This window comes from Bidens hawaiensis, unplaced genomic scaffold (assembly GCF_021521415.1).
Source record: "Bidens hawaiensis isolate Kalapana, Puna unplaced genomic scaffold, B.hawaiensis_p1.1 tig00025965_1, whole genome shotgun sequence".
In the NCBI taxonomy this organism is placed as follows: domain Eukaryota; kingdom Viridiplantae; phylum Streptophyta; class Magnoliopsida; order Asterales; family Asteraceae; genus Bidens; species Bidens hawaiensis.
In genome coordinates, this window is record NW_027494165.1 from 92,923 (window position 1) to 111,663 (window position 18,741).

Genomic DNA, 18,741 nt, shown 5'->3' on the forward strand with positions numbered 1-18,741 from the left:
TCCAGGTGGGGTCTTACCTAATTCGTTAGAAAGGTGAAGACTTTAAACCTTAGAAGATATCAAGGATATCTTATTCGTGTGGGAGGTGATCAGCCTCTAACTGTTGTCAAGATAACGTATCCTTAGGATACCTGCAAAACACTGAATTCTTGATGAGGGGTGCTCTGATGCTTAAGTCAGTAAACTTGATATAGAGATAATAAAGTTCAAATATGTAAAGAATTTAAATATAGGTTAGGGAACATAACTTTATCCTAAAATGTTAAGGATACGAACATACCTGTTGAGGATACTAGAAAAATCTGCCTTAAGATGGATAGCATTCCAAACTCTTGGTAAAGGAACACCTTCCATAGTGATCAATCTGTAGGCCCCTTTGCCTGCATCTGAATCTATCAAGTAAGGACCTTCCCACTTCGGAGCTAGCTTTCCGTCTGCTGGGTTGGTGGTATTCTGGAACGCCTTTCTTAACACCATATCTGCTGCTTGGAATCTTCGAATTCTGATGTTTTTGTTGTAAGACTTGGCTGTTCTTTGTTGATAGGCCGCCATTCTGATCTTAGCTAGATCTCTGAGCTCGTCAATAGTGTCTAGATCTTCATAAAGGCTTCGGTTTTTGGACTCGGTATCTTGGATGCTGGTTCTTGCTGTGGAGATCACCATATCTGTAGGGATAACAGCCTCAGCTCCAAACACAAAAGAAAAAGGTGCTTGACCCCGTTGCATTTTTTGACGTAGTCCTATTAGCCCAAAGTACTAATGACAACTCTTCAGCCCATTTTCCTTTCTTGGACCCCAACTTCTTCTTCAAATTGTTGATGATGATCTTATTGCTTGATTCTGCTTGACCATTGGCTTGAGGATGTACTGGTGTTGAAGTTACCATCTTGATTCCTCAACTTTTACAAAATTTGGTTGTTCAGCTACCAATGAATTGTGAACCATTATCACAAATGATCTCTGCCGGGATACCGAATCTTGTCAGGATATTACACTTGATAAAGGAGATCACTTCCTTCTCCCTAACTTGGACAAAGGCTTCAGCTTCGATCCACTTGGAAAAATAGTCTGTCATGGCTAGCATAAAGACTTTTCCACCAGGAGCCTTGGGCAGCTTTCCCACAATAGCCATTCCCCATTTCATAAATGGCCACGGGGATATAATAGGATGAAGTGGTTCAGCTGGTTGATGCAAGGTTTTGCCATGTCTCTAACAAGCATCACACTTCTTGGAGAAGTTCATTGCATCCTTCTTCATTGTTGGCCAAAAGTAACCTGTCCTCAATATCTTGGATACTAAGGCTCTGCCCCCAGTGTGGTTTCCGCAATCACCTTCATGTATGTCTTTGAGGACTTCTTGAATTTCATGATGTTCCAAGCACCTCAAGTATGGACCTACAAGTGATTTTCTATACAAAATATCATTTAGGATAATATACTGAGTTACTTTCATTCGAAAAACTCTGGGATTTTCTCCTTCTGGGATCTCATTATCCTGAAGATACCGTATTATGGGACGGGTCCAGGATACTGGATTGTCATCAGGTTTTGAAGTCTCCATGACTTTGTGGTTCTCCTTTGTTTTTAGAGTCAAGATATGTATGATGGGTATCTTGATGTTATCTGGTATCTTGAGAGCCGATGCTAAATTTGCTAAGGTATCTGCTTCAGCTTTCTCTTCTCTTGGTACTTGTACTATATCAAACGTCTCGAAACACATAGCTAATTGCTTAACTATTTCTAAATATTTTGCTAAGTTTTCTGCATTTACTGCATAAGAGCCATTAAAATCGTTAGCTAATAGTAAGGAATCAACAGAAACCTGAAGATACCTGACCTTCATATCCTTAGCTAATTGTAATCCAGCTATTAAGGCTTCATATTCAGCCTCGTTATTAGTAGCCTGATATTCACAAGATATAGATAAGGTATAATGTCCCCCTGTGGCGATTTTAGCAGGATACCTAGACCTGTTCCTCTTATGTTAGAGGCTCCATCTGTATGCAAAGTCCAATTCTCCTTGACGTCCAATTGTTGAACTTCTTTTTCTACTTCTTCAAGGATATCCTGGCTAAAATCAGCCACAAAGTCGGCAAGTGCCTGAGATTTGATGGTTGTCCTTGGTTCATACAAAATTTCGTATGCACTAAGTTTCACAACCCACTTTGCCATCCTACTTGACATTTCTGGTTCTCTCAAAACAGCCTTAATAGGATAGTTAGTTTTTACATGAATAACATGAGTTTCAAAGTGTCTTAGTTTAGTAGAAGCCATTATAAGTGCTAAAATTAATTTTTCAAGATAAGAATACCTGGATTCAGCATCTAGTAGGCTTTTACTTACATAATATATTGGATGTTGTTGACCTTCGTGATCTTTGACTAGGACAACACTTATTGCACTCCCAGAAACGACTAAGTACAAGGATAGTGGTTCACCATCAACTGGCTTCATCAAGAGTGGTGCTGAGGATAAGTATTCCTTCAAGGATACCAACGCCCTTTCTTGCTTCTCTCCCCATTCGAATTTCTGATTCTTCCTCAGGATATCGTAGAAGTCTTTACACTTCTCTGAAGATCTTGAGATAAACCTGTTTAGAGCCGCTATTCTTTAAGTTAATCTTTGGACATCTTTGGCATTTCTTGGTGATTTGATATCAAGGATAGCTTTGATCTGCTCAGGGCTTGCTTCTATTCCTCTCTTGGTGACCATGTACCATAGGAATTTCCTGCCTTGACTCCAAAGTGACACTTGGCAGGATTCAACTTCATGCTGTACTCATCCAGGATATCAAATGCTATTGTTAAGTCTTTGAGATGGTCCTCAGCTTTTCTTGACTTTACCACCATGTCGTCTATGTAGACTTCCATCATGTCCCCCAGTTGGTCTTTGAACATCATGTTGACTAGCCTTTGATCCGTTGCACCTGCATTTTTTAGTCCAAAAGGCATTGCAATATAACAGTATATACCCATGGGAGTCACGAAGGCTGTATCTTCCTGGTCTAATGGATCCATTTGAATTTGTTGAAATCCCGAGGATGCCTTATTCCGGTCTGTGAAGTCCACACACACTATCCATTTCATATTCTTCTTTTAGACTACAACAAGATTGGCCAACCATTTAGGATAGTGGACCTCTCTTATCATCTTGGTTTTGAGTAGCTTCTGCACTTCTTCTTGTATGATGATGTTTCTTTCAGGAGCAAAATTTCTTCGCTTTTGATGCACCGGCCTGAAAGAGTTATCTATACCAAGTTTATGAGTAATAACAGACTTAGAGATACCTGTCATATCCTCATGTTTCCAGGCGAAGGTGGAAGCTCTTTTCTTTAAGCGGGAAGCTCTTTTCTTTAAGAAGGATATCAATCCTTGCTCGATATCCTCAGGCATACCTGATCCCAACAAAACTTTGATCTCGGTATCCTGAGGATCCAGGGATACTTTCTTCACATCTTGATCCCTAGCTTGCAGGACCTCCCCTGGTTGTTTCTGTAATTGCTATGTCGGAGTAGGTTTCGCAGCCGACTTCATTGATGATGTATAACAATCTTTGGCGTCCTGTTGATCGCTTTCAATCTTGATAACCCCCCAAGGAATTGGAAGTTTCACACATTGATGATAAGTTGAGGGTATTGCCTTCATGTCATTAATCCATGGCCTGCCTAAGATCACATTACAACAAGACAATGAGTCAATAACACAAAATTTTTGTAGAGAGTTTACTCCCTCTATGTATATTGGAAGTTTGATATCTCCCAATGTATTCTTGGTTTCCCCACTGAACCCCACGAGGATTGGGGATCTCGGGATAATTTCATTTTTAGGGATATCCATCTTCTTCAAGGCATCCGGTTGGATAATGTTCATGGAGCTCCCGCCATCTATAAGTATCCTACGCACAAAACAGCTAGCTATACATAAAGTAATTACCAAACCGTCATGGTGGGGATCCTGAAGATCACATCGATCCTCCTATTCGAAGGATATAATCTTTTGGGTGGTTAACGTGGAGGTACGGAGAGGTCTTTCTCCATTGTTCATCTTCGTTTCTTTTGAACTCTTCTTGGCCGCTGAGTACGAGGTTCCACAAATGTCTGATCCTCCTGAGATAAAGGAAACGACCTTAGCTCCGGTTGGTGGAGAAGGTGCCCTTTCAGGTATCTTGGCAGGATCCTGACTCTTGTTCTTGTTTCTCCCAAACAGTTCCTTTAGGTACCCTTTGCTGAGAAGGTATCCTATTTCCTTCCGAAGTGCTATACAATCGTCAGTGCGATGGCCAAAGTCTTCATGGAATTCACACCTTTTGGACTTGTCTTTGCTGGATCCGGACTATTCATTTTTCTTGGACCATCTAGTCTTGTCACTTAAATCCTGCATGGCACATATCACACCACCAATATCAATGTTAAAACAATATTCGGAGATTTTAGGATACTCCTCATCATCTTCGTCTTCCACGGCATTTATCCTGGGACTATCTTGTTTGGAATAAGGTTTTGTCCTGGAGAACTTCTGTGGAGAGTCTGACTTTCTGTTGGTAGACTCATATTTTGGGATAGTCAGATTTCCATGAACCTTCTTGTCATCTTCTAGCCGAATGTATCTTAATGCCCTGTTTCTGACTTCGTCAAGATTCCTGTATGGAGTCTTGACAAGATCGTCATAGAAAGGAGAATCCTTCTTCAGTCCCATCTTGAGAGCCTCAACAGCAGCTGCCATATCAAGGTTGGGGATATCCAAAGCTTCCCTGCTAAATCTAGTTATGTAATCCATTAGGTATCCATTATTATGCTGAATTATTCTATATAAGTCACCTGTCATTTTCTCAAAAGATCTACTACAAGAAAATTGATTATTGAATAAGTTAATCAAATGAGCAAATGAAGTAATAGTATTGGAAGGAATACTCAATAACCATTTGAGGGTCGGTCCTGTTAATGTTGAACCGAATCCCTTGCATAGGCAAGCTTCTTTGATGTCAGTGGGGATGGGGTTGATCTCCATCCTTTCTCTATACTGAGCTACGTGTTCCTCAAGATCCGTAGTGCCATCATATAGCTTCATGCTGGGAGTTTGAAATTTCTTGGGAATCTCCACGTCGCATATAGGCCATGTGAATCTGGATAACCTATCGCTGCCTACGGGAACTTCAACTATGGGACGTATTATCCCGGGGATATTGGAAATCATATCCTTCATTTTCTGCAATTCCCTGGTTATTTCAGGGGATATCCCCTTATCCCGCATAGATCCACAGTTAGTGTATAAATTCGCGTTAAATAAATTGTTATCGAGATCGTGGTTAGGCCCCTGGTATCCTGAGCCTTGATGATTAGTATCTCCATTAAGGGTATCTTCATGGTAAGACGATGTCTGCATAGGGATATCATCCCCGATGTGTACGTCAGAGGACACCATGAGAGATCCTGACGAGAATATACCGGTAGGCATGGTTGCGAGGGGCTACATGTTGATGGAGTCTGGCTTCGTTGGTCTGTGTAACTCCGAGGATACCAGAGGGTAAATTCCCCAGCATCCTGACTGCTGCTAAGACGGAGTCCTTGTTTGTTGTGCCCCCAAGGATCCGGGATTCTGAAGGATAGATCATCCTGGAGAATCAAAATCAAGGACCCTGGGCATAATTGGAGTAGCCTCCTGCCCTGGTTTCTTCTTGATCCCTTCAATCTCCTTGAACAGCCTTGAGTTGTTCTTTTCTTGCTGCTCCATGTGAGTTTTGACCTATTTCATCAAAGCAAAAATGTCACTGTTAGAGATAACTGGATCTACCCGTGTAGAGCTTCCCGGGTATGGTGGAAGTTCTCCTCTAGGCTGAGTGTTTTTCTTCGGGACTGGTGGAGGACCAGGGTTGACACTTGAAGCAGTGGTGACCATTGGAACAAAAATGGAGCTGGTTTTCGGTTGTGAGGCCATGATGAAGTGATAGGAGTGATTGAGAACGGAAAAAACAATTTTGAAGGATTGTAGCACCGTTCGCCCCACGGTGGGCGCCAAATTGTTTTGGTGAAAAATTAGCAAAGGCAATTTCATAACCAAATTAGTGAGCGAGCGTGGAGCTTGGTTGAAATGAACGTAGAAGTGAGGTGACATAAAGATTTGTTGTGAGGAAAAATGTAACGCCCGTAAATTTCGTTAATCGTCTCGATCGTTTATAAATGTTTTTCAAAAAGCCGGAGTTTCGTCTTTCTAACTTAGAGACTTGTAATACGTTTTAAAAGTGTTGGTACATGATGTCAGTAGTTCAGTGTCTAGTGTCTGTAATCGAGTCGTTTGGATTTGTGTTTTGTATGTAGCGAAGTTAGGAACAACTTCGCTGATACAGGCGAACTTGATGAGTAAGCGAAGTTAGGAACAACTTCGCCTGAACATGCCAGGCGAAGTTGTCGTGTTATATATAGATTAGGTTACGGCGGAGTTGATCGAATCAATCAGTTATTCATTGTATCGAGTTTACGAGTCCAGTGTTTGTGATTGATATCACGTGTTTACGGTTCTTGTAAGTCCTCTCGGGGCGTTGCCGATCGATACGAGATCCGCACGAGGTCTAGGAGTGCGGAATTCTCCTAGACTCGTTTATGGTGTAGAAGACGAAGAACACGATTACACACATACAAACACACGAACAAACACACGTTACAATAAACAAAGACACGTTGTATTGCAACTGGAAACACGTGATACAATGATCACTGATTACACAAACTCTCTGACTCGTTTACAACTCGATTAACAATGAATAACTGATTGATTCGATCAACTCCGCCGTAACCTAATCTATATATAACACGACAACTTCGCCTGGCATGTTCAGGCGAAGTTGTTCCTAACTTCGCTTACTCATCAAGTACGCCTGTATCAGCGAAGTTGTTCCTAACTTTGCTACATACAAAACACAAATCCAAACGACTCGATTACAGACACTAGACACTGAACTACTGACATCATGTACCAACAAAAAGTCCATTTATCCATCGTTTTGCTCACGACATCACCTCGTATAACTTAAAGTGTTAGATTAGTATGTAGCACCCGGCATTTTCGTTTAACGACACGCACGTTGTAGAGTTTGTATATTTATCGGGTTTGACCCGGCATTCTTCGGGGATCTCCTTGTCATTATCGTAAGTTAAATTATTTAACCTTTCATCCAAGCTATCACATTTTTCATGTTTGAGGGACTAGAGTGTAATTGCTTATTATAACAAGAAAACCCTAACCCTAAACCCATTTGCAGCCGATCGGACCTGGACCCCCCCTGGCGATTTTCTACTGTGCAGCTGTGTTTCTACCGTAAAAAATTCAATTCAAGGTCGGTTTTATGATTCCCCATGTCTTTTTCACTATTAAACCCGTTATTGAACACGTTAGGATTGAGTTTTGATGATTACAGTTTGCTGACAGATTCGTATATATTTATTGTAGGGTCTGTAACGCGATGATAATCCATATTTTTTGATAGATTCTTCTCTCCATGATGTTGTACTTTGAGTCTAGTTTCCAGAAAGGTATAATATGTAATTTTTGGACGAGATGTGAATACTTTTTATGATTTTATAAAATCGAGTGTCAAAGCTGATGCGGGATGTCGGATTCTGGTCTGTCTTCCCGACATCATAACTATTTTTCAACAAGTCCAAATTAGTTGGTTACACTTCTGAAACTTAATATTTTGAGTTAAGAATCAAACCCAATTGGAATCGTTTAATTTGGTTCAGTAATGAATTTTATAAAAATAAAACCATTTTGTTGCGCACTGAAATAGCTGCATGTACCTTGCTATGTTGGAAAAATTTTTATAATTTTTGTGTCCACTAGAAAAATATAATAAAAATATTTTTATAAACCTAAGACATTTATGAAAGTCTGGTAAAAATTTAATAATTTATTTGAAAGGTTTTCCTATGTAATTAAATGCGTCTTCGCATGATAAAATCTGCATGTTATATTCGTTATTAATCGATAAGTTCGTTTTAGGCTTAACCGGTGGCTGCCCTTTCTCGCATCTTTCTGGGCTGTTATAATTGAAGTTCGTGCTCCGTCATCTTCATAGGTATATCTAGTGTAATATACTTTAGTATCATGAGTTTTGGCATTCGTTAGGTTGGTCAACTGTTGATGAAGTGAAAACTAGGTTTCGGTTGTCTAGTTTGTCAAGTGTTGCGTCTAGCGCGATGTTTGAGGGAATTAACAACCAATTCGGATGTTGTAGCCTCGGTATGATTTTTTGGCTATGAAAAACTATATTTTCATCCATCTCCTCAACTTCCACGACCACCACCTCATCACCTGTACCGCCCGCTGCACTTGTTGACTCCCCCTGAGATGTGGAAGTCCCAAGAGCTTGTTCAGTTATTGGCAACTCTCCACATGCACCTTTCGATGCATTGGGATCATCGTCTCGATCATTTTGCTTCTTAGTCCTCAGCTCATCGCCCTTACAGCTCGTCTCCCCCTGAGATGCCAAGAACTCCTTCAAAGCATCAACGATTTTTCCATGTTCTATCAGCAGGGACGACTGTATCTGATTCTCTGCAACGAGGCGCTGAATAGCATGGGTCTGGATAAGATTCACCCTTGATTGTTTTGCCACGACCCGACACACCTTTAATCACGGATTAGAACTGGAAAAATGAACACAGATGAATAAAGATATAAGTTCGCTTAGGGTTTCAGAAGATAAGTTCGCTGGGTTAAAGAAAGACAAGTTCGCTTGTTTTTGAAATAATGAACAGTTTGACCTTTAATTTCCTTTATATAGGGTCAGAGTTATACCGGCGAAGTTATGGATAACTTCTCCTATTGCAGGCGAAGTTATGCACAAGTTCGCCGATATTAAACTTTACAAAACAAACCCCTATAATTTGAACAATTTGCAATTAAGTTTTAAAACATCCTTTAAAAAGTTAAATGATACGATCAAGACCAAGTAACCAGGTATAAAATCATACAACTACATAAGTAGAAAAAAACTTTTAAAAATTAAAGTACACGGGATCAAATTTCAGTCTCGACAGGGACTACCATGTTTTAGAAAAGATCCGAACAGGAATCATACTAACTACGTGACTGTCACACAGATCCGTGTTCAGCTGTATTATGACATAAAGAAACAGGTTGTAAGCAGGTAAATAACTTAAAATGGTTTTTATCGCTTCTGTGATACGGGTTAGGTTCAATTAAGCTCAAAACTTAAATGGGCAACAACTCAGAGATTATGATGCCTCCTATCTATTCTCAAAGCGTATTTGGCTTTCCCCAAGTCACCCCGAGTTGACCTCGACCCGTAGTGTCTGATTAAATAGTAAGTACTCTTCGATCTTTAGACTCTTCATCCCGTTCTCTTTCGTACATCTTGATTGAGAAGTATGAACATTATGAACTCTAGAATGTCTCAATAACACACACACTTTTTTTTTTTTTTAAGTATTTACACAACTTCAGAGTAGTAAACAACTGCAAGTCCCGAATCTGGATCACTGCAGTTTCTTGACACGCTATCTTCACGGGAATCAGAACACTCACGAGCTCGTGTATGACTGGGTAATCGCTTTTCTGCCTATCATTCGGAAAGATATATATGGAGACATACACAACTCTTAAGGAGTTTCCATGTAAAATCGAGTAGATTTAGTTAGTATCACTTCTACTTTTACGCACCATAAGAAGCTACCATGACATACAATGACTGTTCTAAAGTCTTTTAGGCCTAATAACTTCACTAGTTAAGCACACAAAATCAGTATATCTATCACTTTCCAAGGTTGGATCAATTTTCTGTTAAACATAGTAAAGGAACTTATTACGAAGTAGTAGACTTGAAAAATAATTTCATCTCCCGGAAAAAATTTTTAACTTCTATCGCCCCGATCAAGTCAAAGTCTTCAGGTAAACTGTAACATCCCGAAATTTCAAAGGTAATATTAATTATATTACTTATTAATAGATGGGAAGTTTACTCGGATTATCAGGAAATAAATAAAAGAATAGGAGTTGGTATGGGTCGGGCTAGTGTCGGGTAATGGAAGTGGGTTATGGACTTGGGTTATTTGAGATAGGTTAAATGAGAATGGGATTTCAGGGATATAAATACCCCCAAAATCCCAAAATATCTCATTTCTCACCAAACTCCCTAACACACACTCCTTACACCCTCAAAACACACACATTCTAACCGATCTAGTTTCGAAGCCGAGACCCGAGATTTGTTGATAGATCTGAGTTGGTAAGGTAAGAACTAATCTAACAAAGCTATTATTACTGAAAATGGTGAGGATTGGATGGGTTAACCGGACCCGAAACCCAACTGCCCAAATCGGACCCCTAAAACGTCGATTTTAGGCCGATTTGATGGTTGGGGTTTGTAGGCGCCGATCATACGGTTCCGTGGGTACCAAAATCGAGTTATTTGGCTAAGAAACGAAGGAGTTATGGGCAAACAGATCTGCAGCGCGACAACTTCGCCTGCAAGATTAAGTTCGCCTGATGAACTTCGCCTTCAAGCGTAACTTCGCCTTCAAGCGTAACTTCGCCTAAGGATAACTTCGCCTGAAGCCAAGTTCGCCTAAGGTTTAACTTCGCCTGAAGCCAAGTTCGCCTAAGGTTTAACTTCGCCTGAAGCCAAGTTCGCCTAAGGTTTAACTTCGCCTGAAGCCAAGTTCGCCTAAGGTTTAACTTCGCCTGAAGCCAAGTTCGCCTAAGGTTTAACTTCGCCTGAAGCCAAGTTCGCCTAAGGATAACTTCGCCTGAAGCCAAGTTCGCCTAAGGATAACTTCGCCTGAAGCCAAGTTCGCCTAAGGTTTAACTTTGCCTGAAGCCAAGTTCGCCTAAGGTTTAACTTCGCCTGAAGTGAGGTTCGTTTAGAAAATAAATTAAAAACCTAATGGAAAATGTGTTAAGGCAGTTATCGAAAATAAAATTTTTCCAAGCTGACCTGGCAGCTTAACCCCAGCCAGGGGCTCTGCCCCTTGGACCCCGCTAGGGGCTGCCGCCCCTAGAACCCCGCTACCAGGGGCGCTGCCCCCGGACCCCCGTTCGTTGTGGGTCATATAAAGATAGAAACGCAACATAAGTAGTAGTAGCTAATTGATACGTGTAAATATTATACAGTTAGCCGTGCACAGCTCAAGAGGGGAATAACTATTAACGGAGAGCGTAACAGTATTCAGGTGAGTTTCTAGCCCCATTTATGTGTTATGTTTTCGGGGTTGTGTGCATACTCGATGTGTTGTTAATACATTTATCCTAAGTGATAAGTGTATGCCATATGTGATATATGTGATGGATATGAATGGATGCTTGTCGGTACGCGAACGATCTTCGGATATTGCGCGTACTGTCAGGTCAAAAATAAAGGTACGAATATTATACATCGAAGATGTATGAGCATTACAAATGAATACTTGTCGGGGCATGAACGATCTTCGGATATTGCACGTATCGACAAGAGGTATGGTTGTTAAATGAATGATGTAAAGAACGCCTAGGGTGTTCTTATGCTATGATGTAATTATTGTATATGTGAAGTAGGTGTATACAGGTACACGAATGGTATGTGAGTTCTACGTTCGACATAGTAAGTTAGGATGGCAAATCCCTCTAGCTTTTGTCGGACATAGACTCGGCTGGTGATGGCGTAGTTAAGGACTGCGGGCCTTATACGTAAAGTAGATGATAGATGTAAACGTAGATAGGGACGGTGGGCCTTATACGTGTTACAGATAATAGACTACAACGTAGTTAAGGACTGCGGACCTTATACGTATTATAGATAGGCATCAGCATAGGAAAGGACTGTGGACCTTATACGTGCTGTAGTTGTATTGTGGTAGCATAGGGGAGGACTGCGGACCTCGTACGTGCTATGGTTTAGGTTGCAACATAGGGGAGGACTGTGGACCTTGTACGTGTTGTGGATGTAGGATGGTATAGGGAAGGACTTCGGACCTTGCACGTACCATAAAGGGTGAACATAGGTAAGGACTGCGGACCTTTGTACGTGTTCACGACCTTGAGTACAGGTATAGACGGTGAACTATAAACGTACTCTCGGTAGACTGAGGTTAGTGATTGTAGATATGTATGTATGTATGGTAGCAAGTATGTAAGTAGAACAGAAGGGTAACTAGTGAAGTATGGATATGTATCTACGGATATGTATGTATGTGTATGTATTGTATGGCGTTCGATTAACTAGAACTCACTCAGCGTAGCTGACTTTTAGTATGCACGCAGGTGAGCTGATTACAGAGTTAGCATGAGGATGACACACGGCATGGATTGAACGGCTGGCATCTGAAGAAAGAAGTAAAGATGTTTTAAATATAAAGTTTTGTGTTATGGTATCAAAGAAAAGGTTTAACGTTTTGTAACAAATGATTGATGTTTTATATTCCGCGAAAAGTTTTAATAAACTCTGATTTGAAGAACTGTGTTTATGAGTAAATCCGACGCTAAAGTAGGGCTACCGGGTTCGGGGCCTTACATAAACGGCTATCCTGAAGATCCAATGGATCAGCTGAACCGACCACATACGAGTATGTGTCCTTCTAACTAAGTTTGAACGACTAATTTTCAGCGAAAGAATAAAAACACATCATAAACCGCCCCGGTCACTTTCAGTCATCTGGTTAGTGGCTATCCTCATATTCTACAAGTAGAAATGAGGACCAAACATATCCGAAGATATGTCCTTCAAACTGAGGCAACCGACATAATTCTAAGCGATAGTGACGTTTTTTTTTTTTTAACAAAGACGAAAAACACGGTTACTCGGGATTGATCATCCCATTCAGCTCAATAAGGTTTTGAAAACGATTTTTGTCAAACGCTTTAGTAAACAAGTCAGCGAAATTATCTAACGTATCAACCTTTTCGAGCACAATCAGTTTCTTCTCAGCACAATCCCGTATAAAATGATGACGGATGTCAATGTGTTTAGTTTTGCTATGCTTTACGGGATTGTTAGTTACTGAGATAGCAGCAGTGTTATCTATGCAAATAGGAGTATGAGTGAAATTCAGACCATAATCGCGCAATTGCTGTTGTATCCAAAGAACCTGGGAGCAGCAGTTCGATGCTGCCATGTATTCTGCTTCACAGGTTGAAATGGCGACTGAGGTCTGCTTCTTGCACTGCCATGACACTAATCTGCCTCCAAGAAACTGACATCCACCTGTTGTTGACTTCCGATTCTGATTGCATCTGATAGAAGAAAAGATTCTTCTGTTGCCATCTCAGTCGACCTCATATCCATAACACACGTATTCTTTTCCATTGGAGCCTTCATTACTATCCAATCCTCTGGTATCTTGAAACTAGGATACAGTACGATCGCTTCATTCTTGGTAAAGTGCACAGTGTAATCTTTGTCACAGATCTGCGATACACTCAGCAGATTATGCTTCAGTTCTTCAACGAAATTCACTTTCTCAAACGTCATTTTACCATTAGTCACCGTCCCAATTCCAGTAATTCTTCCACCACTTTCTCCAGCAAAACTCACTCTTCCTCCCTGAACATGTTTCCATTCGTGTAACAAATTCTTGTTACCCGTCATGTGCCGGAAACAGCCGCTATCCACAACCCATAGATTGTTTGCAGCCCTGTTCAACTGTTCCTGCACGATTAAAGCAGAGGATTAAAATCTGGGGACCCAAGACCTATTGGTCTTGGGTCGATACATCCCGTACCTTGGCTATCCAAAGTTAGTATCAGAATAATTTCTGTAAGTCCTAAAAGGATACCTTCTTGTAGATTGACTATGAGGCCATCCAAACCTTCGTGAATTAAATGAATTATTACTTATGGTTTGGTTGTTAGCAGTGAAAAACTGAGATCGTTTTCTTTGAAAACCTGGATTAGTCCAATTTCTGAACTTTGATGAGTTTTCATTTTTACCATTATAGTGATTACTGTTAATTCTGTTCTCAGTTTTCGAAGGCCTCACACCTCTGAATCTCTGCTTCAGAGGGCAATCAGCAATTAGGTGTCCTAATTGATTACATCTGAAAAAACTCCTGTGTTCAACTTTATTTTCAATAGTTGTTTTAGATGTTGAGGCTGCTTTACTGCCCGCTTGTCTCACATATGGTGGGACATACGGGTTTAGTGGATTTCTTTTCAGGTGTTTTATGTTTCTCTCCACTTTTTGGTAACACTGCCTTTTCTTTTGTCTCACTCGACTCGGATGACTTGTCCGAGTTTGATGAGACAGGACTAGGAACAGAAATCTTAACACTCGAAATAGGCTTACTTGTTTCGCCTTTACTAACTTCTGGTTCTTTAATAGTAACCTTAACTGGAACTGTCTGACCAAAATCAACATCAACAGATTTCTGATTACTAGGATCATAAGTATAATTATGATTGTAAGGTGGTGGAACTTCATGATATCCAATTCCTCCCCTTTTAACTGGGGAACCTTGATCACTAACGAGGTGATCAAGTATAGCGGAGGAATTTCTAAATTGCTCAAGTTTCCTGTTTAGTTCCACCACTTTCACCTGGTGATCAGCTATCTGTTTATCCCTTTCAGCTATTAGTTTGGTTTTCTCCTCTAACACTTCATAGCTAAGATCAATTACTTGTATTTTCTCAGCTAGACTGGCTTTAAGACTTCTAATATCTTTCTCACTAGCTTTTATTTTTACCTTATAACTGTTTTCTCTAGCTTTAGTGAAATTATGATCTTCTTTTAATGTTTTAAATTGAGCATCCAAACTAACAAACTGATCAGTTATAGTTGTCAATTGTTCAGACAGATTTTCACATTTAGTACAAGGGAGTTTAGTACTTACCTCGGAGAGCTGATCTGTCACTTCTGCCATGTAAGCTTCATTTTCTCCAGTTACTTTCTCACTTCCTGCAGTTTCGATGTTCGCTAAATTGGCCTGTTCGAACACTTCCTCAACATGCAGATTCCAGTTGTACTCCCCGTTCTGTCTGGATATCATGGCTCTATTCTCATTACTTCCACCACTCTGTTGTGTAGACCTGGTCTGACTGCGTTCTACACGTTCATTTGTGCACTCCTTCGCAAAGTGGCCATTCTGTTGACAGTTGTAACACCTAACCTTCGACTTATCAAACCCTGGTCTTTCACCCACAAACTTCCTACCAGTCTTCTTCATAAACCGTTTAACCATTCTCACAATCATCGCCATCTGCCACTGTAGATCCATCTCTTCCAGATCATCAGCGTCGATCTGATCATAGTCTTCGTCTAACGTTGCAGGATCAACAATCTTACCCTTAATGTAATTTTCGTACGAAGCAATGAAAGATGCATAGAGAGCAAACTGCTGTTCAGCAGATTTAACACTCATGGGCATCTTAGAGTAGTTGTTGTTCGAAACACTTGGGGAAAAACTACTTTTGGTTGCTTGAGGTTTAGAAGTGTTTGATCCACCAGCTACAAAACACACATCACCATTCATGTTGAGAGATACATGCCCTTCATGTGTTGAGTTAGCGCTCGAGTCTCCCTTTGAGTAGTAAGCAGATGATTCAGACTTCGAACTTGAACTTGAGTTAACTTTTGCACCATACATTCCTGGATCCTGAACCTGATCAGTTGGTGTCTTTTTACGATTCATGTTAAGTTCAAAAGTTCGTAGTTTGTTGACTGCTGTTTCCAAGTCATAGTTGGCAAACTCTTTGTCTTCTCTCATCAAGACAGTGTACATCTCCCATTTCGGTGGGAGAGCATCAAGAAGCTTTTCCACGATCTCATCTTCCTTGTAAGCAATGGAATAATTTCTTAGTTCTGTCATCAGATGATAATATCTAGTGATGATATCATCAAGTGATTCATTCTTCAAGTACTTGAACACCGAGAATTGGGTTTTAAGTAGTTTAATCTTTGATGCACGAATCCCCACATTACCATCAAATCGGCTTTCAAGCGCTTCCCAAAGTTCTCTGGCAGTTTTATACTTCCTGAAGGTGTGAAGAATCTCTTGTGGAAGAGCCATTGTTATCGCTGCATGAGCTTTGCTTTCAGCCTCATACATTTTCTTTTCTTCTTCTTCCATCTTGTTGTATTTCTTAATCTGATCACGACCCTCATACTCAGCAGTTGGTGGAATGTATCCATCTTGAATGCACACCCACATTTTAGCATCTTGGTACTTGACATATTGCTCAAACCGATCCTTCCAAGCCACGAAATCGGTACCCTTAAGCATCTTCGGTGCCTTAGTAGCTGAACCCGCTTCCACTTCCATCTTCACAAGTTCCGTAATGTTTATTGAAGTCATCTTTCACGAAACACAAAGAAACTCGAAAAATAAAGTTTTTATTCTTAACAGTACTGTAGGCGAAGTTGTGGATAACTTCGCTTAAGTCTTAACTTCGCTGATTCTTAATTTCGCTCCCCTTTTTAAATTCGCCTGATTCGGCGAAGTTGTAGATAACTTCGCTTGAGATAAGCGAACTTGTGAAGTAGGCTAAGTTCTGGATAACTTCGCTTGAGATAAGCGAACTTGAGAGGTAGGCGAAGTTGTGGATAACTTCGCTTGACCTTATATCTTCGCCTAAACCCTACAAACAGTGACGGCAACTTCGCCTGATGAACACGATGATTTTGCAGGTTTGATTTCTGGATTTTGCGAGGTATGCGAAGGTGTTACGGGTTGTTTATGATGGTGGGAGGTGAGTAGGACACAAAAACTAGGTAAACTCGTCCCGCGAATAGTCGAACGGAACGATTTCTACACCCGCGTGATAATCCCGAACCACACAATCAAGAGCAAAAGCTCTGATACCAATTGTAGGTTCCCAGCCGGATCTACACGCAATATCTCGTTCTACGTAGGTGCGGAATCCCTACGTAAGACGTTACGAGCGTAGAAGACGATACACGAATCTACACGGAATTCTTTTTTTTTTTAACTTCGCCTAAAGTCAACTTCGCCTAAAAGTCAACTTCGCCCCTCCTTAACTTCGCCTGTTCATAACTTCACCTGGCAGATAACTTCGCCTGAGATAAGCGAACTTGTGAGGTAGGCGAAGTTATGAATAACTTCGCTTAACCTTATATCTTCGCCTAAACCCTAAAATTTAAGCGACAACTTCGCCTGAACCCCATAACTTCGCCTAAGGCGGCTGTTCGGCCAGAAACGCATCAGAAACGTGCCAGAAACACCAAAACGCAGATCTCGAACCATAGCATAAGAGCCTAAGGCTCTGATACCACTTGTAAGTCCCCCCGGGGCGTTGCCGATCAATACGAGATCCGCACGAGGTCTAGGAGTGCGGAATTCTCCTAGACTCGTTTATGGTGTAGAAGACGAAGAACACGATTACACACATACAAACACACGAACAAACACACGTTACAATAAACAAAGACACGTTGTATTGCAACTGGAAACACGTGATACAATGATCACTGATTACACAAACTCTCTGACTCGTTTACAACTCGATTAACAATGAATAACTGATTGATTCGATCAACTCCGCCGTAACCTAATCTATATATAACACGACAACTTCGCCTGGCATGTTCAGGCGAAGTTGTTCCTAACTTCGCTTACTCATCAAGTTCGCCTGTATCAGCGAAGTTGTTCCTAACTTTGCTACATACAAAACACAAATCCAAACGACTCGATTACAGACACTAGACACTGAACTACTGACATCATGTACCAACAAAAAGTCCATTTATCCATCGTTTTGCTCACGACATCACCTCGTATAACTTAAAGTGTTAGATTAGTATGTAGCACCCGGCATTTTCGTTTAACGACACGCACGTTGTAGAGTTTGTATATTTATCGGGTTTGACCCGGCATTCTTCGGGGATCTCCTTGTCATTATCGTAAGTTAAATTATTTAACCTTTCATCCAAGCTATCACATTTTTCATGTTTGAGGGACTAGAGTGTAATTGCTTATTATAACAAGAAAACCCTAACCCTAAACCCATTTGCAGCCGATCGGACCTGGACCCCCCCTGGCGATTTTCTACTGTGCAGCTGTGTTTCTACCGTAAAAAATTCAATTCAAGGTCGGTTTTATGATTCCCCATGTCTTTTTCACCATTAAACCCGTTATTGAACACGTTAGGATTGAGTTTTGATGATTACAGTTTGCTGACAGATTCGTATATATTTATTGTAGGGTCTGTAACGCGATGATAATCCACAGTTTTTGATAGATTCTTCTCTCCATGATGTTGTACTTTGAGTCTAGTTTCCAGAAAGGTATAATATGTAATTTTTGGACGAGATGTGAATACTTTTTATGATTTTATAAAATCGAGTGTCAAAGCTGATGCGGGATGTCGGATTCTGGTCTGTCTTCCCGACATCATAACTATTTTTCAACAAGTCCAAATTAGTTGGTTACACTTCTGAAACTTAATATTTTGAGTTAAGAATCAAACCCAATTGGAATCGTTTAATTTGGTTCAGTAATGAATTTTATAAAAATAAAACCATTTTGTTCCGCACTGAAATAGCTGCATGTACCTTGCTATGTTGGAAAAATTTTTATAATTTTTGTGTCCACTAGAAAAATATAATAAAAATATTTTTATAAACCTAAGACATTTATGAAAGTCTGGTAAAAATTTAATAATTTATTTGAAAGGTTTTCCTATGTAATTAAATGCGTCTTCGCATGATAAAATCTGCATGTTATATTCGTTATTAATCGATAAGTTCGTTTTAGGCTTGACCGGTGGCTGCCCTTTCTCGCATCTTTCTGGGCTGTTATAA

At 40.4% G+C, this 18,741-nt stretch overlaps 1 protein-coding gene across 1 annotated transcript; it reads right to left on the bottom strand.

Annotated features, from left to right (window-relative positions):
• Positions 1 to 249: 249 nt before the first annotated feature.
• LOC143572547 (uncharacterized) lies at positions 250 to 726 on the bottom strand. Its single transcript, XM_077057683.1, has one exon. The coding sequence runs from the start codon at positions 724 to 726 to the stop codon at positions 250 to 252; it is 477 nt and encodes a 158-aa protein (XP_076913798.1).
• Positions 727 to 18,741: the final 18,015 nt, after the last annotated feature.